General features: G+C 38.1%; 1 protein-coding gene across 4 annotated transcripts in view; it reads left to right on the top strand.

The window, feature by feature from the left end:
- FMR1NB (FMR1 neighbor) overlaps nt 1–17,068 on the top strand; it is a 55,472-nt gene that overhangs the window by 26,417 nt on the left and 11,987 nt on the right. Inside the window, exons 4-5 of one of the 4 annotated variants that reach the window (XM_077145400.1) lie at nt 1,301–1,397; nt 16,691–16,843. In XM_077145400.1, the coding sequence (XP_077001515.1) occupies nt 1,301–1,397; nt 16,691–16,843 (250 nt within the window). Of the gene's footprint in view, nt 1–1,300; nt 1,398–16,687; nt 16,844–17,068 lie in introns of all 4 variants that reach the window. The other 3 variants (XM_077145399.1, XM_077145401.1, XM_077145402.1) reach the window with 3 other exon arrangements.

The following is a 17,068-nucleotide window of genomic DNA, read 5'->3' as shown; positions in this document are numbered from 1 at the left end:
TTCACCCTCTTACATTTATTATGTTTCTGTCTTTAAAATTGGAGTAAATAGGGCACAGTGGCATATGTTTAAACAGTCTCCTGGTTAATACTAAAAAGGGGGCTCCTAAGCATTAAGCGCCAGTGTCCTTTTAAAGTTCTGAGGTGGTCAAGACTCTTGGAGCCATTTCTGTTTGGCCCTTAGATCCTGTCTCTGGTAGTTCAAAATTAGTCTCACTTTAAAATTTCCAGGCATTCTGAGATGGAGCCCTCAATTTCTGGAAGAAGATACCAATTGGACATGCCTCAGCTTACTTTTCTCTTCCTAACTTCCCTCCCCTTGGTATTTAGAATTCTTCTAGACACCTAAGTATATAACAGTAGACCTGAATGTTTCTTGTTAAGGTTTGTTTTTTAGTTTTTCTTTTTCTGTTCTCTTTGAAATAGTTTCTTCTCTTTTTTCTTTACAAAGTTTTGAGAACTATACAATCTGTTTTTGCAGCCTTCATTTGAATAGCAGGAACATATTACCAGTTGGTCCCATGATGAACATTTTTAATTTGATAAAAGACTAGCAAATATTACCAAAAGGATACATGCAATACACTGTCTTAGGGTAATATAGTCCCTATTCAATTTAAGTTCTTATTTGACATCCAGTATTAATAATGGAACTGAAACCTGATCATGAATATAGTATTACTGTTTTAACACTGTCACATAGTGCGTGTAATTCATTCATCAGTTTGGTCTTTATATTATGTTCAGAGACATTTGGTTCTTATAGAGGAAAAAATTGAACCGTGACTTACAATTCCCCAATCACATTAGAATGTGTTTCTAAATTAATATACAAATAAAATACTTAATCACTTGCAAATTCTTTGTTCCTTGTCTAATTTGATGTTTTATAATTCAGAGGTAAACATTTGAAAAGGCCCTCCTTACCAAGCTAACTATTCATAGTTCAATTCACTTGTTAAATGCTATTCGATATTTAACATATGACCAAGGAAAAGCACACTTATGGTCATAGGAAGAAATATATACTATGCATCATAGTAATCTATTAACAAAAGCAGTAGGATCTTTTTTTTAAGGCTCCATTGCGGGGGTGGTGGCGCATTACATATTTGAAGTAGCCTTTAGTTGTATTTCAAGAACATGTCATAAACTCCTCCTACTTGCAGAGCTGCAAGGATATTTACCTGTCATATATGAATGGCTTCTCATTTTATTTTATATAAAGACTTTATGAGAGAGCTAAAATTTGCTTCTCTTGCTTAAGTCATAAAAGTAACAGGATATAATTAAACCAACAGAGCCTACGCAGATGTTCCGGATGTTTGGGCTTAGTGTGTTCAGCATGATCATCCTGGGATGTCTGCCCATGTATTGCTGCTCTCTTTTCCAGAGGAGGTAGGCAAATGTAAACTTTTATTTTCTGATTGCTGAGTATGCTTGGATGTTTCTTCATAGACACATTTATTCATATGCTCCAGAAACACAGGCATTATGTTTGGGTTCCTTTTGTTTAAAAGAAGGTAGCTTAGAAAAAAATCTAAAAGCAGAGATTTGATAGTATTTTTTTTTTAATTCATGTTAATTTTTTCCATAAACTCAAGCCATCCTTTTTATAGACTGTGCATTCTCTCATCAAACAAAACCCCAGTTGGAAAGAAAAATAAATCGCTGGGCTGGGGTGTGGTATGTGGTGAGGAAGGGTGTGTTGTTAACTGCCAATCAGAAGGATTCCCTGAAACATTAGTCTCCATCCAATAGATGGCCATCTACCATTGGTTCTCTATGCCTTGGTCAGTTTTCAAGTTGATTTGTACAAGATTCCTTTCTAACATCTTGTGTAAAATCTCAGTGAACCACTAGCATTATGCTTCGAGTGACTTTTTTATAATTCCCCCTTTTCAGGGACGGAATGGGTGTGAAGGCACAGAATGGGGCCATGACTAAAATGAGGAAAGTGAGGTGCCTGGGCACAAAATTTAAGGAGGCACTCACTCTCAGGTTTATTCAAGAACAGATTCAGTTCATGCCCCACCCCCACCCCTGCCCCGAGAGTAAGTACCTCCTTGGATTATCTGGTAAAGAGAAGGCGCCCTTTGAAGATTATGCATCTTTGAAGTTTTTATTTGAGCTATGGGAAAGTAGTATTTGAACTGCCATCAAAATGCTTTTGTTTCACAGGAAGATTAAGATTATATACATGTATCTTATTTTCTATAAAGATCATTAAGCCTTGTATTCTTTACTCTCCTCTAGCTCTTCTTGAGCATGAGGAATGTATCATATTCACCACTGTATTCTCAGTTCATAGCAAGATGCCTCTCATATAGTGGATGTTTCATCCATTTTTGTTGAATGAATGATTGAAAAAATACAGTGGGAAGAGTTGGACTGACCTGGAAGGTATTCCTATAGTAATTTATACTTGCAATGGTAAGGATCAGGTTAACCAAGGCCTGGAGTTTCTGGAAATTATCAAGTGACTTGGTAAATGGTGGTTTGCATGGTGGCTGTTCTATGAAGGGCATTTAATCCTGATCATACAGCCCATCTTCTCATTGCTTATATTACTTTAACAGACCATTTTGAGGCCACTGTTGGGTCACAGCACTTCAGCTATTGCAGTTCACATATGGCAGTCAATTCTTTTCTAAGTTTTCATCTAGTTTCCTATTCTGAGTAGGTAATGTTTGATCCTTCCTCCCTCCCTCCAAAACTTTGTTTCATATAAAAGATTACCCATGAATAAAGTGAAATAATGACTGCTAGAAACTAGAAATGGGTGTCTCGTGTCATACCATGCAATTTAGAGGGGTCTGGTATAATAATGCTAGTATAATAATTTCATTATGGCCCCTCTGTTGCAACTTCAGCCAAGGAGTTTCAAGGAGATGTTCGGGTCCACTGGATTCTCTAAAATGAAATCCAAAGAATTATTCTCTGATAAATCTTTATTTTCTTCTTTCTACATAATACAAACTGCTTGAGAGATGTGAACAATGCCAACAAGTATGTATATTGAAAAGTATACATTTTGGTTCACTATTATTTATTTGTGTTACTATTTTTGTGTACAAGTGTTCAGTAAGTCATACTGAACTGCCTGTTGTGACCCTGTTTTTAGTGACTGTTTCAGCTTGCTACTTAGCTCAGTTTCCAGGAACAGTGGTTGTGTGGATGCTGTCTCCATTTCCTGATAAGGTGATTTTAGAGGCAAGGAGGGTCATTGTCTTAGAACGGAGATCTCTATCCTTGATATTAATCAGGTAGCTCAATAGAGGCTAAAGACAGCCAATTCCCCTTTTGGGGATTGAGATATCGCCTTAGAAAGATTCTTAACCCACTTCCTGTTCTCTATTTCAAAGAATAAAGTGATAGATAAAATATTAGAATAAGTAAAATAACCTCATAAAAGAGAAATAGCACAAGCAGTAAATTCAATATGTAGTGGTTTAAAAAGGGGGGAGAAAAAGCTGAACAGTTTGTCTAAATCAGAGGATCTAAAAGATAAATGCATACCTGCAGTCATAAGATCTCGAGCTCTTTGTTGGAAGGACTCATGAGTGATTGGAAGGAACCCGCAAGCCTCTCCTGCTGAGTCCTGTCCAAATACATTAAATACTTGGGCGCTCCCTCAGGAAAAAGCTGCCGTAGCTCTGCTCATGTGGCTTTCAGTTGCAAGCCAGAACAAATGATATTGTGACATTGCTGCTCCTACCATTTGGACAGAGCCTTTTATTTACAGATCACCTTAGGAACTAACAACTGACAAGAGATGGAGGAATGAAAACTGAGAAGTAATCTAAGCAAGTGGGAGAAGTGACAGCCATTTAGGTAAAGAGGATAGTCACTCTCCCAAGCCAGATGTACTTCATTCTTTTGTTGCCTAATTCATGTGTTCTGTAACTGACCATAAATATTGTGTCTGCCTATGCTAGGTAGTATGGAGGATACAGAAAGGTGTAACACATAGATCCTACTCTTAAGACAAATCTTAAGCATGTCAACCTTGAATGACAATATAAGACACATAATTAAGGACTAAAATGAGTGTTGGTGATAACTTATAGAAGTTCTGAGGCAGTAGAGATCAGGATGAGTGGGAGAGGACAGGGCAACTCCACGGTGGAGAAGGGGCATTTGAGCTGGAATTTTAAGAGAGGGCAAGATTTGGATAAAACAGAGAGGAGGCCTTCCCACACAATTCATTATATCCAGATGGGGTCTCCTCACTACAGACCCCATAACTGCTTGTCATTTCTTAGCAAAGGTGGCTGACTTTGTCCTTGGAGAAATCTGTGATTGAATTTCTATTTTACTTCTACTTGATTTGAATTCAGGCATGATATGAAGTAGATACACAAAGAATTCAAGCTGTCTTGAAGTGGTTTGTCCATATACTAAAGGGAGCAGAGAGCATTAGTGAAAAACTTTCTAAGAATCTGCTACTAATGGCCTTATTAAGCTAGCATTTTTACAGTTTTGAAATTTCTTGAATTCTCAAAGTGATGTAAGATCTATTTTTATCCTCATTAATAGTGATAAGAAACCTCATTAGGTTTAAGTGTCACTGGTAGGCTTAAGACTTGTGTAGAAGAGAAGGAAGGGAGGGAAAGACCAGGTAGATGGGGACGAAAGGAAGCAGGGGAAGGGGGCCCTAGGGGGATAGTGGAGAAGGGGGTGGCTGAATTGCTCTAGTTACCAATAACAGTAGGTCTCAGGCCAAATTCAGTTTCTAATCTTTATCTATTTTTAGATAAAGTTTAAATCTGAATTCATAGGCCAGCAAACATCTGCATATTATATAGTGATGTGGCACTTAAATGTGTAAGGTGGAAAATTCAAACAATATAATACCATGCCCTGTTAAACTCAGATGAATTTTAATATTCTGTTTTCTCAGGTTGAATTTTTACCTTTGAATTAAGAAAAATATTCAGAACTCAGCCTAAAACAATCTAACAGTTTTCTTTCCACTAATAAAAAAGCTTTGTTTTTTTAAGATTATAGGTGATCTGATCAACAGATGATGGAAAAAGCACATCCCCCATACACTTTAAATGTTGCTACTTGCCAGATGGCAATTACTGAAAATTTCTACATTTAGACAAATCCTGCTGCTTGATTCTCTCTATTATAATATGGTTTTCAGTATGAAGATACTCTTAATGCCGCCTCTTTTCTTAGAATAGAAGGTAAAGAATTGTGAATAAATGTGTCAAAAATTGCCTAAAAATCATCACCCATTAAATTCAAAAAATGCATGTGCATTTTTAAATCCCCATGTTTGTGTGTTTCATTGTACTGTACAATATAATTAGTAATGCTATTTTGAAAAGCTTTATCCAGTAATTAGCCAACTGCTGAAAGGTTTGAAGTTCCTAGGATTATAGACATATGAGTTCAGGGAAAAGAAATAAAATCTGTAAATATTTAAAGTATGGGTAGGCTCTGAGAACTTTTATAAAATATGATCAGATCAGAATGTGAGCAGACTGAAACCTTGCTCTAATATGAGTCACTATAGATTTGAAATTTGTATAAAGCTGGTTCTTCTTGGACTCTGTTCAAGGTAATTTAACTTCTGAAATAATAAAGAGAACCTCATTATATGTGGATTATATGTCTTAAGCGTTCCCATAGCAAGGACTCCAAGGGCAGCAGTTCAGATAATTCTGGAACAGTAGATAAAGTGCCTGTTTGAATCTGTTATGCACCCCAGAAAAGCCATGTTTTAATTCTGATAAAATCTTGTGGGAGCAGGCATTTCTTTTAATCCTGATTCAATATTATAAGGTGGAAACTTTTGATTAGGTTATCTTCATAGAGATTTGGTGCACCCAATTGTAGGTGTGACCTTTTGATTAGATGGAGCTGTGATTCCACCTATCCCAGGAGGGTCTTGATTAGTTTACTGGAGTCCTTTAAAAGAGGAAACATTTTGGAGAGAGGTCACAGCAGGCGCCAATAAAGACGTTTGGAGATTGAGATAGAAATAGCCTGGTTGCTAAGCAAGGACTCACAGAAATAGCCAGAATCTGAAGAGAAGAAATCTCTGGCTGCAGCAGATCCTAATCTGAGAGATGAAACCCAGAGTTGTGTCCTGGAGGAGCTAAGTGAATGCCCACAGATGCATAGAGAAGAAACCACTGGCATCAGAAGCTGGAAGCAGCGGAACTGGGAACAAGGACCAGCAGATGCCAGCCGTGTGCCTTCCCAGATCTCCTTTCCTTGAGCCAAGGTATCTTTCCTCGAATACCTTAGTTGTGACATATTTATGGCCTTAGAACTGTAAACTTGCAACTTGTTAAACTCCCTTTTTAAAAGCCATTCCATTTCTGGCATATTGCATTCCAGCAGCTTTGCAAATGAGTACAGATTTTGGTATCAGGAGTGGGATGCTGCTGCAGTTTGTAAATACCAAACATGTTGGAACATCTTTTTAAATGGACAAGGGGAAGAGTTTGGCTGAGTTGTATGAATCTTGATAGACAAGACCTAGAAATGTGGACTTTAGAGATACCTCTGATGAGACCTCATACAGAAATGAGGAATGTGCCATTGCAAACTGGAAGGAAGGCATTCTTTGTGAATGGAAGGCAGAATTTGAGAGTGGTGCACTTGAATATTTAGCAGAAGCAATTTCCAAACTAAATGTGGAAAATGCAGTCTGGCTGCTCCTTGTAGCATATAGTGAAATGTGAGAAGAAAGAGATGTTAAGAACTGAAATCTTGGGCACAAAGAAAACAGAAACTAATGGGCTGGAAAACTCTGGGTTTCCAGAAAGTGAGACCCTAGTGAATAGGGCTCCACTTGAGGATTTAACCAAACATAGAAGCAGTCAGCCATTATAGGACGAGTGAAGATTGGAGATGGAGTTACCTAGAAAGGATTTGTGAAAAGTCCTGTTGTCTGATGGGTATGATCCCACTATACTACATGGAAAACCAGCAAGAGTATTGTGGGATTTATGTAAATGGAACCACTGCAAGTCTGGACTAAAAGGGACAGAAAAGGGACAAATTGAAGGAAAAATGGATTCAGAGGAAGAAACACAGAAGCTGCCGTCTGCAGCCAGGAAACCGGACCTACCAAACGTGTGGAGAGAGTTAAGTTTACCCTGGAAGCAAAGGGCAGGCTTTTCACTTCATTACTCAGAAAGAGTTGTGCCACTTTAGGTCTTGCAGAGGGTGGAGCACATTTTTGGGGGTTTGGAGGTAGCCTGGCTGCCACACCATTGTTCTGGAGGGGTTGAGTGTGTGCCCCAGAGATGGTGGAAATCCCGGGTGCTGCCTCAATGTATAAAGAGGGTGAAGCCAAGAAAAAGGTAGTCCCCCTAATGAACCCTAGTATTGCAACTCACCCTAGAATTTGCAGAGAGAGCAAGGCTGCTGCATAGGCACTTGGAAAGGGCGGGACTGCAGCTTTCTAAAGCCCCCAAAATAAATAACTCTCAGACTTTGACATCTAACGGAGTTTGCCCAAAACTGTTTTGTTCTGGTGACTCCTGTTTACCTTTCGATTTCTGCCTATGAAAATGGAAATGTGTATCCTATGACTGTCCCTCCTTTGTATATTGGCAGCGGATAACTTGTTCTGAGTTTTTCAGGTTCACAGCCAGAGAATTTTTTACCTTAGAACAGACCATACCTGTAAATGACTTAGATGAGATTTTGTACTGTTTTTGAACTTCTGTATGATTTGTAATGTTGCTTAAATGGTTTAAGGCTTTTGTGATATTGTGATAGAGTGAATATATTTTGAATATGAAAAAAAATGTCTTTTTGGAGGTCCATAGAGTGGAATGCACTGGCTTGAATCTATTATATACCCCCGGAAAAGCCATGATTTAATCCTGATCAAATCTTGTGGGAGCAGTCATTTTCTTTTAATCCTGATTCAATATTATATATACAGTGTAACTTTTGATTAGGTTGTCTCCATGGAGATGTGACATATCCAGTTGTGGCTATGACCTTTTCATTAGCTGGAGATGTGACTCCATATATTCCAGGTGGGTCTTGATTGGATTTACTGGAGGCCTTTAAAAGAGGAAACATTTTGGAGAGAGCTCATAGTAGAGCTGATGTGGATGTTTGGAGATCAAGATAAAAATTTCCTGGGTGCTAGGGAAGGACTCACAGAGATAGCCAGAACCTGAAGAGAAGAAATCTCTGGCCCTGGCAGATGCTAAGCTAAGAGATGAAACTCAGCTCCCGGAGGAGCTAAGTTAGTGCCCACAGATACTTAGAGAGGAAACTGCTGGCATCAGAAGCTGGATGCAATGCAACCTGGAAACAAGGACCAGCTGACATCAGCCATGTGCCTTCTCAGATCATCCTTCCTTGAGCCAAGGTATCTTTTCTTGGATGCCTTAGTTAGGACATATTTATGGCCTTAGACCTGTAAACTTGCAACTCATTAAATTCCCTGGTTAAAAGCCGTTCCATTTCTGGTGTATTGCATTCCAGCAGCTTAACAAACTTATACAGATACTGTTAAAGAGAACAGTCCATTATTGAGTAACTAATAACTTTATTGCAAAATATAGAGGCCTTTTCTCAATTCCCATCCTACTTTTTGTCATGTCGTACCCTGTCAGTTGTCCCCTTCTTGAAACTTTTCTCCCTTGGATTTTACTGTTCTCCTGATCCATCTTAGTGTGTTTTTCTTTGTACTCTCAACTGCAATTTTTTTCCTCAAAGCCTTCCTCTAACATTTCTGAGAATCCTAGAGGTATGTAGTAGAAGCAGCATTTAAGATCTGGGTTCTAGTTTTGCTTTTACCACCAATTTAATGAATGTGATTAACTTCTTTTTTTAAAAAAAGCTTTTTTATTGTATAGTATAACATATATACAAAGCAAAGAAATAAAAAAGCAGTAGTTTTCAAAGCACTCTTCAAAAAGTGGTTACAGGATAGATCCCAGAGTTTGTCATGGGCTACCATACGATCCTCTCATATTTTTCCTTCTAGCTACTCTAGAAAATAGTAGGCTAGAAGACTTAAATACTTTTTATCATCACAATCGACTTCTTTCCTTCTTTTTTTTGTGAAAAATAACATATATACAAAAAAGCTATAAATTCCCAAGTACAGCACCACAATTAGTTGTAGAACATATTTCAGAGTTTGACATGGGTTACAATTTCACAATTTTAGGTTTTTACTTCTAGCTGCTCTAAGATGCTAGAGACTAAAAGAGATATCAATTAAATGATTCAGTGTTTGTATTCATTTGTTAAGTCCTATCTTCATGTATAATTCCACCATTACCTTTGATCTTTCCATACCTCTCATTGGGGTAGTTTGGGCTATGGCAGTTCTAAAATTTTGATATTGGAAGGATCTGTCACTAATATGGGTTAGGGAGATGGAACAATCTGATGTTCTGGAGAAGCTGGGCTAGGTTTCAGGACTTATCTGGAACAGGGACCCATATGGAGGTTTTAAGTTTCTGGCAAGTTACTCTAGTGCCTGCAACCCTTGTGGAATCTTATAAATTGCCCTAGGTGTTCTTTAGGATTGGCTGGAATGGTCCTGGATGGGGGTTGGCAGGTTATGATAGGTAGCAAGGTCTACCTGAAGCTTACATAAGAGCAACCTCCAGAGTAGCCTCTTGACTCTATTTGAACTCTCTCTGCCTCTGATACTTTAAAAAATTGCACTTCTTTTCCCCCATTTGGTCAGGATGTAATTGTTGATCCCATGGTACCATGTCTGGATTCATCATTGGGAGTCCTCTCCCACAGTACCAGGGAGACTTTCATCCCTGGATGTCATGTCCCATGTTGGGGGGAGAGCAAGGATTTCACTTGCAGATTTGGACTTAGAGAAACTGAGGCCACATGTGAGCAACAACAGAGGTCCTCCAGAAGTAACTCTTAGGCATGCCTGTAAGTAGTCTAAGCTTCTCTGCTACCTACATAAACTTCACAAGAGTCAGCCTCATGATCGAGGGCATGGCCTATTGATTTGGGTGTCCCTAAAGTTTGACACAGTATCAGGGGATTTCCTGATGTTAAGGTTTAATAGTTCTATAGTCTTTCTCCCTTCCCTCAGGGGACTTTGTCAATATTATTTGATTATCTGGTTAATATACTGTAGGATGTTTCCAGGCATTACAATAATCTATACAGGATTAAAGGACCTCTTTCTCATTCTGTGCTCCCTGGTTTCAGTTGTTCAAATGAGCTATACAGATAGGTTGAATTAGATTATGCACTACAGAAAATTTCAGTTCCAGATTAAATAAACCTTTCTTCCATTGGTCTCAAAGAGTATGTGTGGGTCTAAAATGTAGACTCTGTTTTCCTTACCCCATGTTCTGAATTACTTTAAACCCCAACCTGTTTGGCTTCGTTCTTATCTCTAAATACCAGGTTATATATATAAATCATCCTCTCAAAATCCAGAAATAATAATCACCACTCTGGACTTAATGTGTCTGCTCTAAAAGCTTGCAATCTAGGCCCCTGTTCTTGTATCAGCATTTTCTAAAGGTGACCATACTATTGTTGTTTTTTTGTTTCTGACTTATTTTGTCTCACCAAATGTCCCACATGTCCATTTACATTGTTGCATGCCTCACAACATTGTTCCTTTTTGTAACAACACAGCCTTTGTTCATAAGTATGCACCATCGTTCGCCATTCTACGTCTCCATCAGTGCATCCTTCAGCCACGTGCATTCATTGGGCATCATGTTGAAGGCTCAAAGTCCACAGTCCATCAACATTCTCAATTTTAGATAATTTCATTGTTCCCAAGAGGCAGAAAACCAATAAACACACCCTCAGCCAATAGGAAATCTAAACCTCCTCTTAACTCTTGTCCCTCACCCCATGTGATTAACTTCTTTAGGTCTTAGTTTTCTCATAAAATTAGAAGAGAGAATTGAGTTAATCTCTAAGGTCCTTTATGGTCATAACATTCTGAGATTCTCTGGGTAAATGACTGTTAGATCTGAATCCTGAAATCCTAACCTCCACCTGTTCCATGTTTCCAACTGCCCTCATGAATTAGATGCTCTGTCACCCCTTAAATGTAACATGTAGAAAACTGAACTTACCTTCTTTTCCTTCCAAATCGTCTCCCGTGGCCCCTCTCCATTTCTGTCATTGACTTCTTTAAGTCTCCCAGGCTAGAAACCTTGTCATCATCTTTGACTATTTCTTTTCCTTTTTCTGTAATAAGTAATCTGATTGCTTAGTCTCCCTGTCATTTACTTTTCAATTGAAATGAGTCTGGGATCTTACCCTGCTCCCGTTTTACTGTCCTAATTTAGTCCAGGCCTTGTATGTTCTAAATTCCTACCCTGGACAAGTGATTGCAGGAGAGGAGCAAAGGGGACCCAAAGCTAACTTTCAAGAGCAAAGACTGAGTTGGAAACTGAGGAGATCATTGTAATGAGATGTCCAGTCCAAAAGGTCCATACAAGAAGAGGAAGTAACTGGAATGTAACTGCCAGTGGGATTTGGAAGATGGCTAGGAGGTGGGTCCTGGAGAAGTTTCCTTCTGTAAGGAATGCATGGCTTTTCCCTTAGGCAAAGAGGTAGTAAGTATGCCTCCCAAGCCAGTTTGGACAGATACATGGATTCTGCAGTTGACTCCTAATCTATTCTTCTGCTAATTCATCCTGCAGTGTCCTGCCAGATCGCGTTCCTAAAATAATATATTTAATTATATCATTCAAGGAATTCTAATGCTTCAAGAACATCTGTGTACCAGGGCTTGTTGTTATTTTCTCTGAAAGACAGTAATGATCAGATGGTGCTTTGTGCTTTCATGGAACACAATCTAATAAGAGATATAAGCAAGTATCCAAGGTAGAAAGTCGTACTCTATAAAAGAGGTACAGATAAAAATTATTAGTGCTTGTTTGGCCTTTTCTAGTTTATGTAGGATTTTCACATACATTCCTTCATTTGATCTTCAAAATAAAGAGGCACAGGGAGGTTTGGCTTCTTGTTCAAGAAACATAGTGTTATAGCTAGGATTTCCACCCTGCTCTTCTAGTTCCTTGCTTCTGTACTCCAGGAAATAGGAAGGAAAAAAAGTGTAGATAAAGACGCAGTGGCATCCTGTTTACTCAAAGGACTGTGTCTTTCAAAGCAATCTATATTAGACTCATTCTATATATCCAGTATTAGTTTTTCTAACACTCTCTTTTGCTCCAGACAGGGAGGAAACTACTTTCTTTGGCATACTCCATGCTTTGTTCTTGCCTCTGTTCTTTTGCCCATGTTCCCCCCCGCCCAAGATCTTGAGGTTGCCTTTCTTCACCCTCTTCACTTATTTGAATTTTTTCTGTTCTTCAAATTGTATTTGTCCCCAACTCTTCCATGAACCACTGTTCAACTGCTGCCTGTTTCTGCTCTGAACCTTTTTCTGCACTCTTATTCTGATCCATGTAAATTAACACATTATTTTCGTTTGTTTCCTGTTAATAGTTTTCCTTCTCTGACTAAATTCTAACTTCCTGGAGAACAGGGACCACTCCTCATAATTCTTTTGAGCTGCAGTTCCCAAAGTGGGTACCCTTGCCAGCAGCAGTAGCATTTCCCTGGGAACTTGTTAGAAATATGTTTTCTCAGACACCACCTCGGAGTTACTGAATCAGAAACTCTGGGTTGGAGCCTAGAAATTTGTGTTTTAGCGAAGCACAACAAGAGGTTTCTGGTGCATGCTGAGGTTTGAGAAACAGTGGTCTCTAGAGCATGTAGTAGGCAACTCAGTAAGTATTGGTTGGATTAATATAGTTATTCATTTCTGCATATTGCATGACTATCTTTTTGGCTTTGCAAATGGTAAGTTACACTTGTAAATTTTCCTATGATGTTCTTTAACTGTATTAAAAGATTGACATTTATATTAATGAATTATAGCTTGTTAAGTTACATGGAAAAATCATTCCGCTAGACCACTGTTTCTCAAACTCTGGTCTCTTGATGGGTTTTATGGCTGTAACCTAGGCACTATTTAATATAGGTTCTCATGCTGTGCCCTAGATATTATGAGTTAGGAAGTCTTGTTTTTGGCCCTGAAATCTGTATTTTTTAAAAGGCCCCAGATGACTTTTTGTTTGCAGCCCACTTAGAACTTCACTAGATTCTCCAATTCACCCTTTTTTCATTCATTCATTGTGAAAATAATTATTTGAGTTCCTTCTTTGTTTCTGGCACTTGCTTAGTGGTGGTGTTCTCCATCTTGTCAACTTCATGGACAGCCTCACTGTCTACCTTATGAACCATCTAAGCCCCTAGCCTCAGAGTTTCCCAGTGCACTTAATTCTGATGAAGCTCTCCTGCAGTTTGCCTTAGCCATCTACTTTCATGCCTACATCCTGAACCCAAAATTGAACCATTTCTGAAATCTTAAACTCTAAAATCCTAGTCTTTGATCATGAGTGCCTTGTCTTCTAGCTTTTTCCTTCCTTTACTATACCTGACTCTTTGAGGCCTCTGGGTGCTTTAACTGTCTATTTTTCCTTTCTCTGCTATCCTCCTGACATCATCTGCTTTCTTTATCCAGGCTAGATCCTAATGCCTGGTACTTTGAGCTATTCTTTCTAGCCTCCTCAACTGCCTTGTTTCATTGACCTTTCTTCTACATCTGACCGGTAGACCCTCACCTGGCTTAATCCATTTCACTTCTCTGCTTGTGAGAATTTCTAGAGAAAATAAAAGTCTCCTAGTGGTGTGGCTCTGGATCACTACAAATTCTTTGTGGGCCAACTTAGTGTTTCCAGCTATACCATCTTGCTTGGTGTTTGCAAACAACATGCTGCCCTGCCTCTTTGAGCCTTTCACACAGTGTACCCATTGATTGAGAAATTCTTATACATCTCCCCAATCTACTCTTCTTTATCTGGCTCATCCTTTAGGCCTCAACTTATATGTCACCTCATCCAGGAAACCTTCCCAAATTACTCTCCAGACAGGATCAGGATACTTCTTCCTGTTTGGAAGAAAAATTTCTGATTCCCTCTAATGGGACTTATCTCACTTTGACATAATTATAAGCCTGTATAACTGTCTTCCTTTCTAAATTTTAGGCTCCTTGAGGGAAAGTTTTATATCTTATAGATCTATATGTCTAAAATATTTAGAATAGTGTTTATTTTATAAATAAGTGAATGTGTCAATGAGTGAATGATTGTGTGATAAGTTGACCTATAATTCTCAAATGTGAGTATGCCAACTATAATGTATGACAAGTGCATTTTATGTGAAAAGAAAATCACCTCTAGGATACAGAAAAATCATATCACCCCTACTTGTCACCTGGGACATTTTCATTAGATGTTAGGTAGAATATCTAACTGTGGATCTCAGTATGAATGTTAGTCAACTAGTCACTTAGTAATGAGGCTGAGCTTAAATGCAAGTCCTTTGAAACCCAGACTAGTGCAGTGGGTTTTGAAGTAATGAGACTGTATTGCATTTTCTTTGTTAATTAAGGTGAAATGTGAACCTCCTAATTTAACATAAACTCTAATACACTTACCCAAAACAAAACAAAAACAAACAAAACCCCCTAAATTCAACAAAATGGTACTGTAATAATAAAATACTGATGTGGAAAAAGAATGAAATGTGACTCTGCCAAATAGCATACAAAAAAAAAATCTGTAGATAAAGAAAACCCAATTATTTTAATTATGTAAGTATATTGAAGCTAGTGCATTAAAAAAGGAAATTATAAGCCAGCAGTCTCTTATGAAAAATTCTGAAATTCAAATGTTCTATAAACTTTAGGTATTATTCCTAACTCATTTAGCAGCAAAACCCTATCTGACCTGACCTGAGACTCTGTATGGTCATTTTTTATCATACTTAGATTGAATATTCATCTGTTTTCTTGCAGAAAAATTGCCGTTTGGTTATGAGATATTGCCCCCGACCCCATGGGTGTGTCATTTAATATTCAGCATATTACATCATATTACCTTTCTAAAATCCAAAACTTCTGTATTTTAAAGCACATCTGGCCCGAGGGTTTCAGATAAGGGACTGGGAACCATGTAGTTATTTCAGTAATAATTTTTTTTTGAGACTGCAGTTAATGACACTGCAATATAAAGAGGCCAGAGGTAAATCATATTAATATATTTTTGGCCTTCACTCACTATTTCATTTATGCCTGGAGACTTTTTTATGATTAATTGAGAAGAAAGTGTTTCTTTGCTGTATATCTGTCTTACCTAGTGGAGCTCAGTGACAACCCAGTAATGCAGTTTTCAGGGAGAAAAGTGAATATTACCTTCATAGTCATCATTTCCAAGGCATGCTTGTCTATCTCTGGGCCCCACCTGCTCTGAACCTGGCCTGCTAAGTAGCACCCTCAGAGGGTTGATGTCCTCTTCTGTGCTCTCCCTAGCATTGAGCTGAGGACTGGTTTATTTATCTATCATTACCTCTTCGTAATATGGAATGAAAATCAATCTTTCTTTTTCTTTTGGGTTTCCCTCCTTACTTCTGCCATCAACATTTCTGTTTTTCTCCTTGGCTTGTATTTAGTTCTTTAGAAAGTGAAAGCTCTGTATATAAAAAATCAACTAAAATTTCCCTTGCACCCACTGTGTGCCACTCTCTGAATAGTGTCCAGAGTTATAAAGTGAGATTCTAGCCTGAAGAAATTTCAAGTTCAGAGAGAAGAAAGAGTTAGGGTAGCATAGTGGGTGAAAAATTGTGCTTTAATTTCATCTGGGTTTGAATACTGGCTCTACTACTGAGTGGTTTTGTGATCTTAGGCAAATTACTTTCCTTCTCAGTGCCTTTGTTTCCCTATCTGAAAAATAGGAATGAAATAGTACCTCCCTCATCATGTCATGTTTAAATGAGATTGCCCACATGACGTGCTTCTGCACAAAGGAGAGTCTGACTATCTACCCTCATTAGCCATTGTTAGCTTTATATTAATATTGATATTAGCACACTATATATTATTAGTGTACTGTCATGGAACCAGCCTGTACTTTAGAGTCAGACATACTTGCATTAATTTCCTAGCATATCTCTATTTACTAGTTATATGTGACCTTATTATCTTACCTCTCTAAATTCCTGTATAATCATTTGAAAATAGGAAATGGTATCCATCTCACAGGGTTGTTGTGTGAATAAGATAAGTATGGAAAGCACTGAGCTAAGTTCTTGGCATAGACTAGCCACTCAACTGTCCCACTCCTCTCACTGTCCACACAAATCCATGGAGGAACAGGATTAAAATACCAGATGATAATGATAGAAAGTAAAAGTGCTTCAAAATTGTAAATATCAATTTAATGTGAACTATTACCACTTAGTTGTGAAGTTCCTAGAGGGTAGAAATCCCTGTAGGCTAGGAATGAAAGAGAATGCTTCCCAAAGAAGGTAATATCTAAGATGGGTATTGAAGGATGGATAGGATTGATATCAGCTGAGGGCTAAGACAGCATTCCTGAGTAGCAGATCAGATACTCCAAATGACTCTGTAAAAGTAAATGTGATAGTTACAATGATAAAAATAAGTGGCCCAAGTGTAATACTTTCTTTCAGATCCATGAAATCTGGTGAGTTATTAAAAATCAGGTAAGAAAATGTAAAGAGTTACATGAGCAAGTGTCCTTTTCTTTATAACCCCCATTGTTAGTGTATTATCATTGTTGAGAAATAAGGTTTCATTTAAACTTTTAATATTACAGCAGATGGGCCAATCCTTTACGAAGGAAAATCACCAGAATGTTAAAGGGCTTGAAGAAGCAAAGAAAGAAACGAAAGAGGAATGCTGAAATGTTAAAACGAGTAATGAAAGGCGAGGAAGCTTTAGAAGGTGAGGAAAAAGGAGCAGGAGGTCAAAGGTAATTGCTGATAGGATATAAAATCAAATTCCTCAGTGTATGATTCTTGTGCCTTTATATTTCTACCATCGTGGTTTGATTGATGCTTATTTTTCTTAACCCTACAAATACTTGGAGTACAGAAGTATCAGCTTTTGAAATGATATTTTCACCAGGGGTGTTTGGATGGTAGAGAGGTACACAAGAGGTATGCCAAGCTGTTTGGGTGCTACATTATTTGCTGTG

Source organism: Tamandua tetradactyla, chromosome X (assembly GCF_023851605.1).
Source record: "Tamandua tetradactyla isolate mTamTet1 chromosome X, mTamTet1.pri, whole genome shotgun sequence".
NCBI lineage: Eukaryota > Metazoa > Chordata > Mammalia > Pilosa > Myrmecophagidae > Tamandua > Tamandua tetradactyla.
This window is presented reverse-complemented; position numbering and strand designations above follow the sequence as displayed.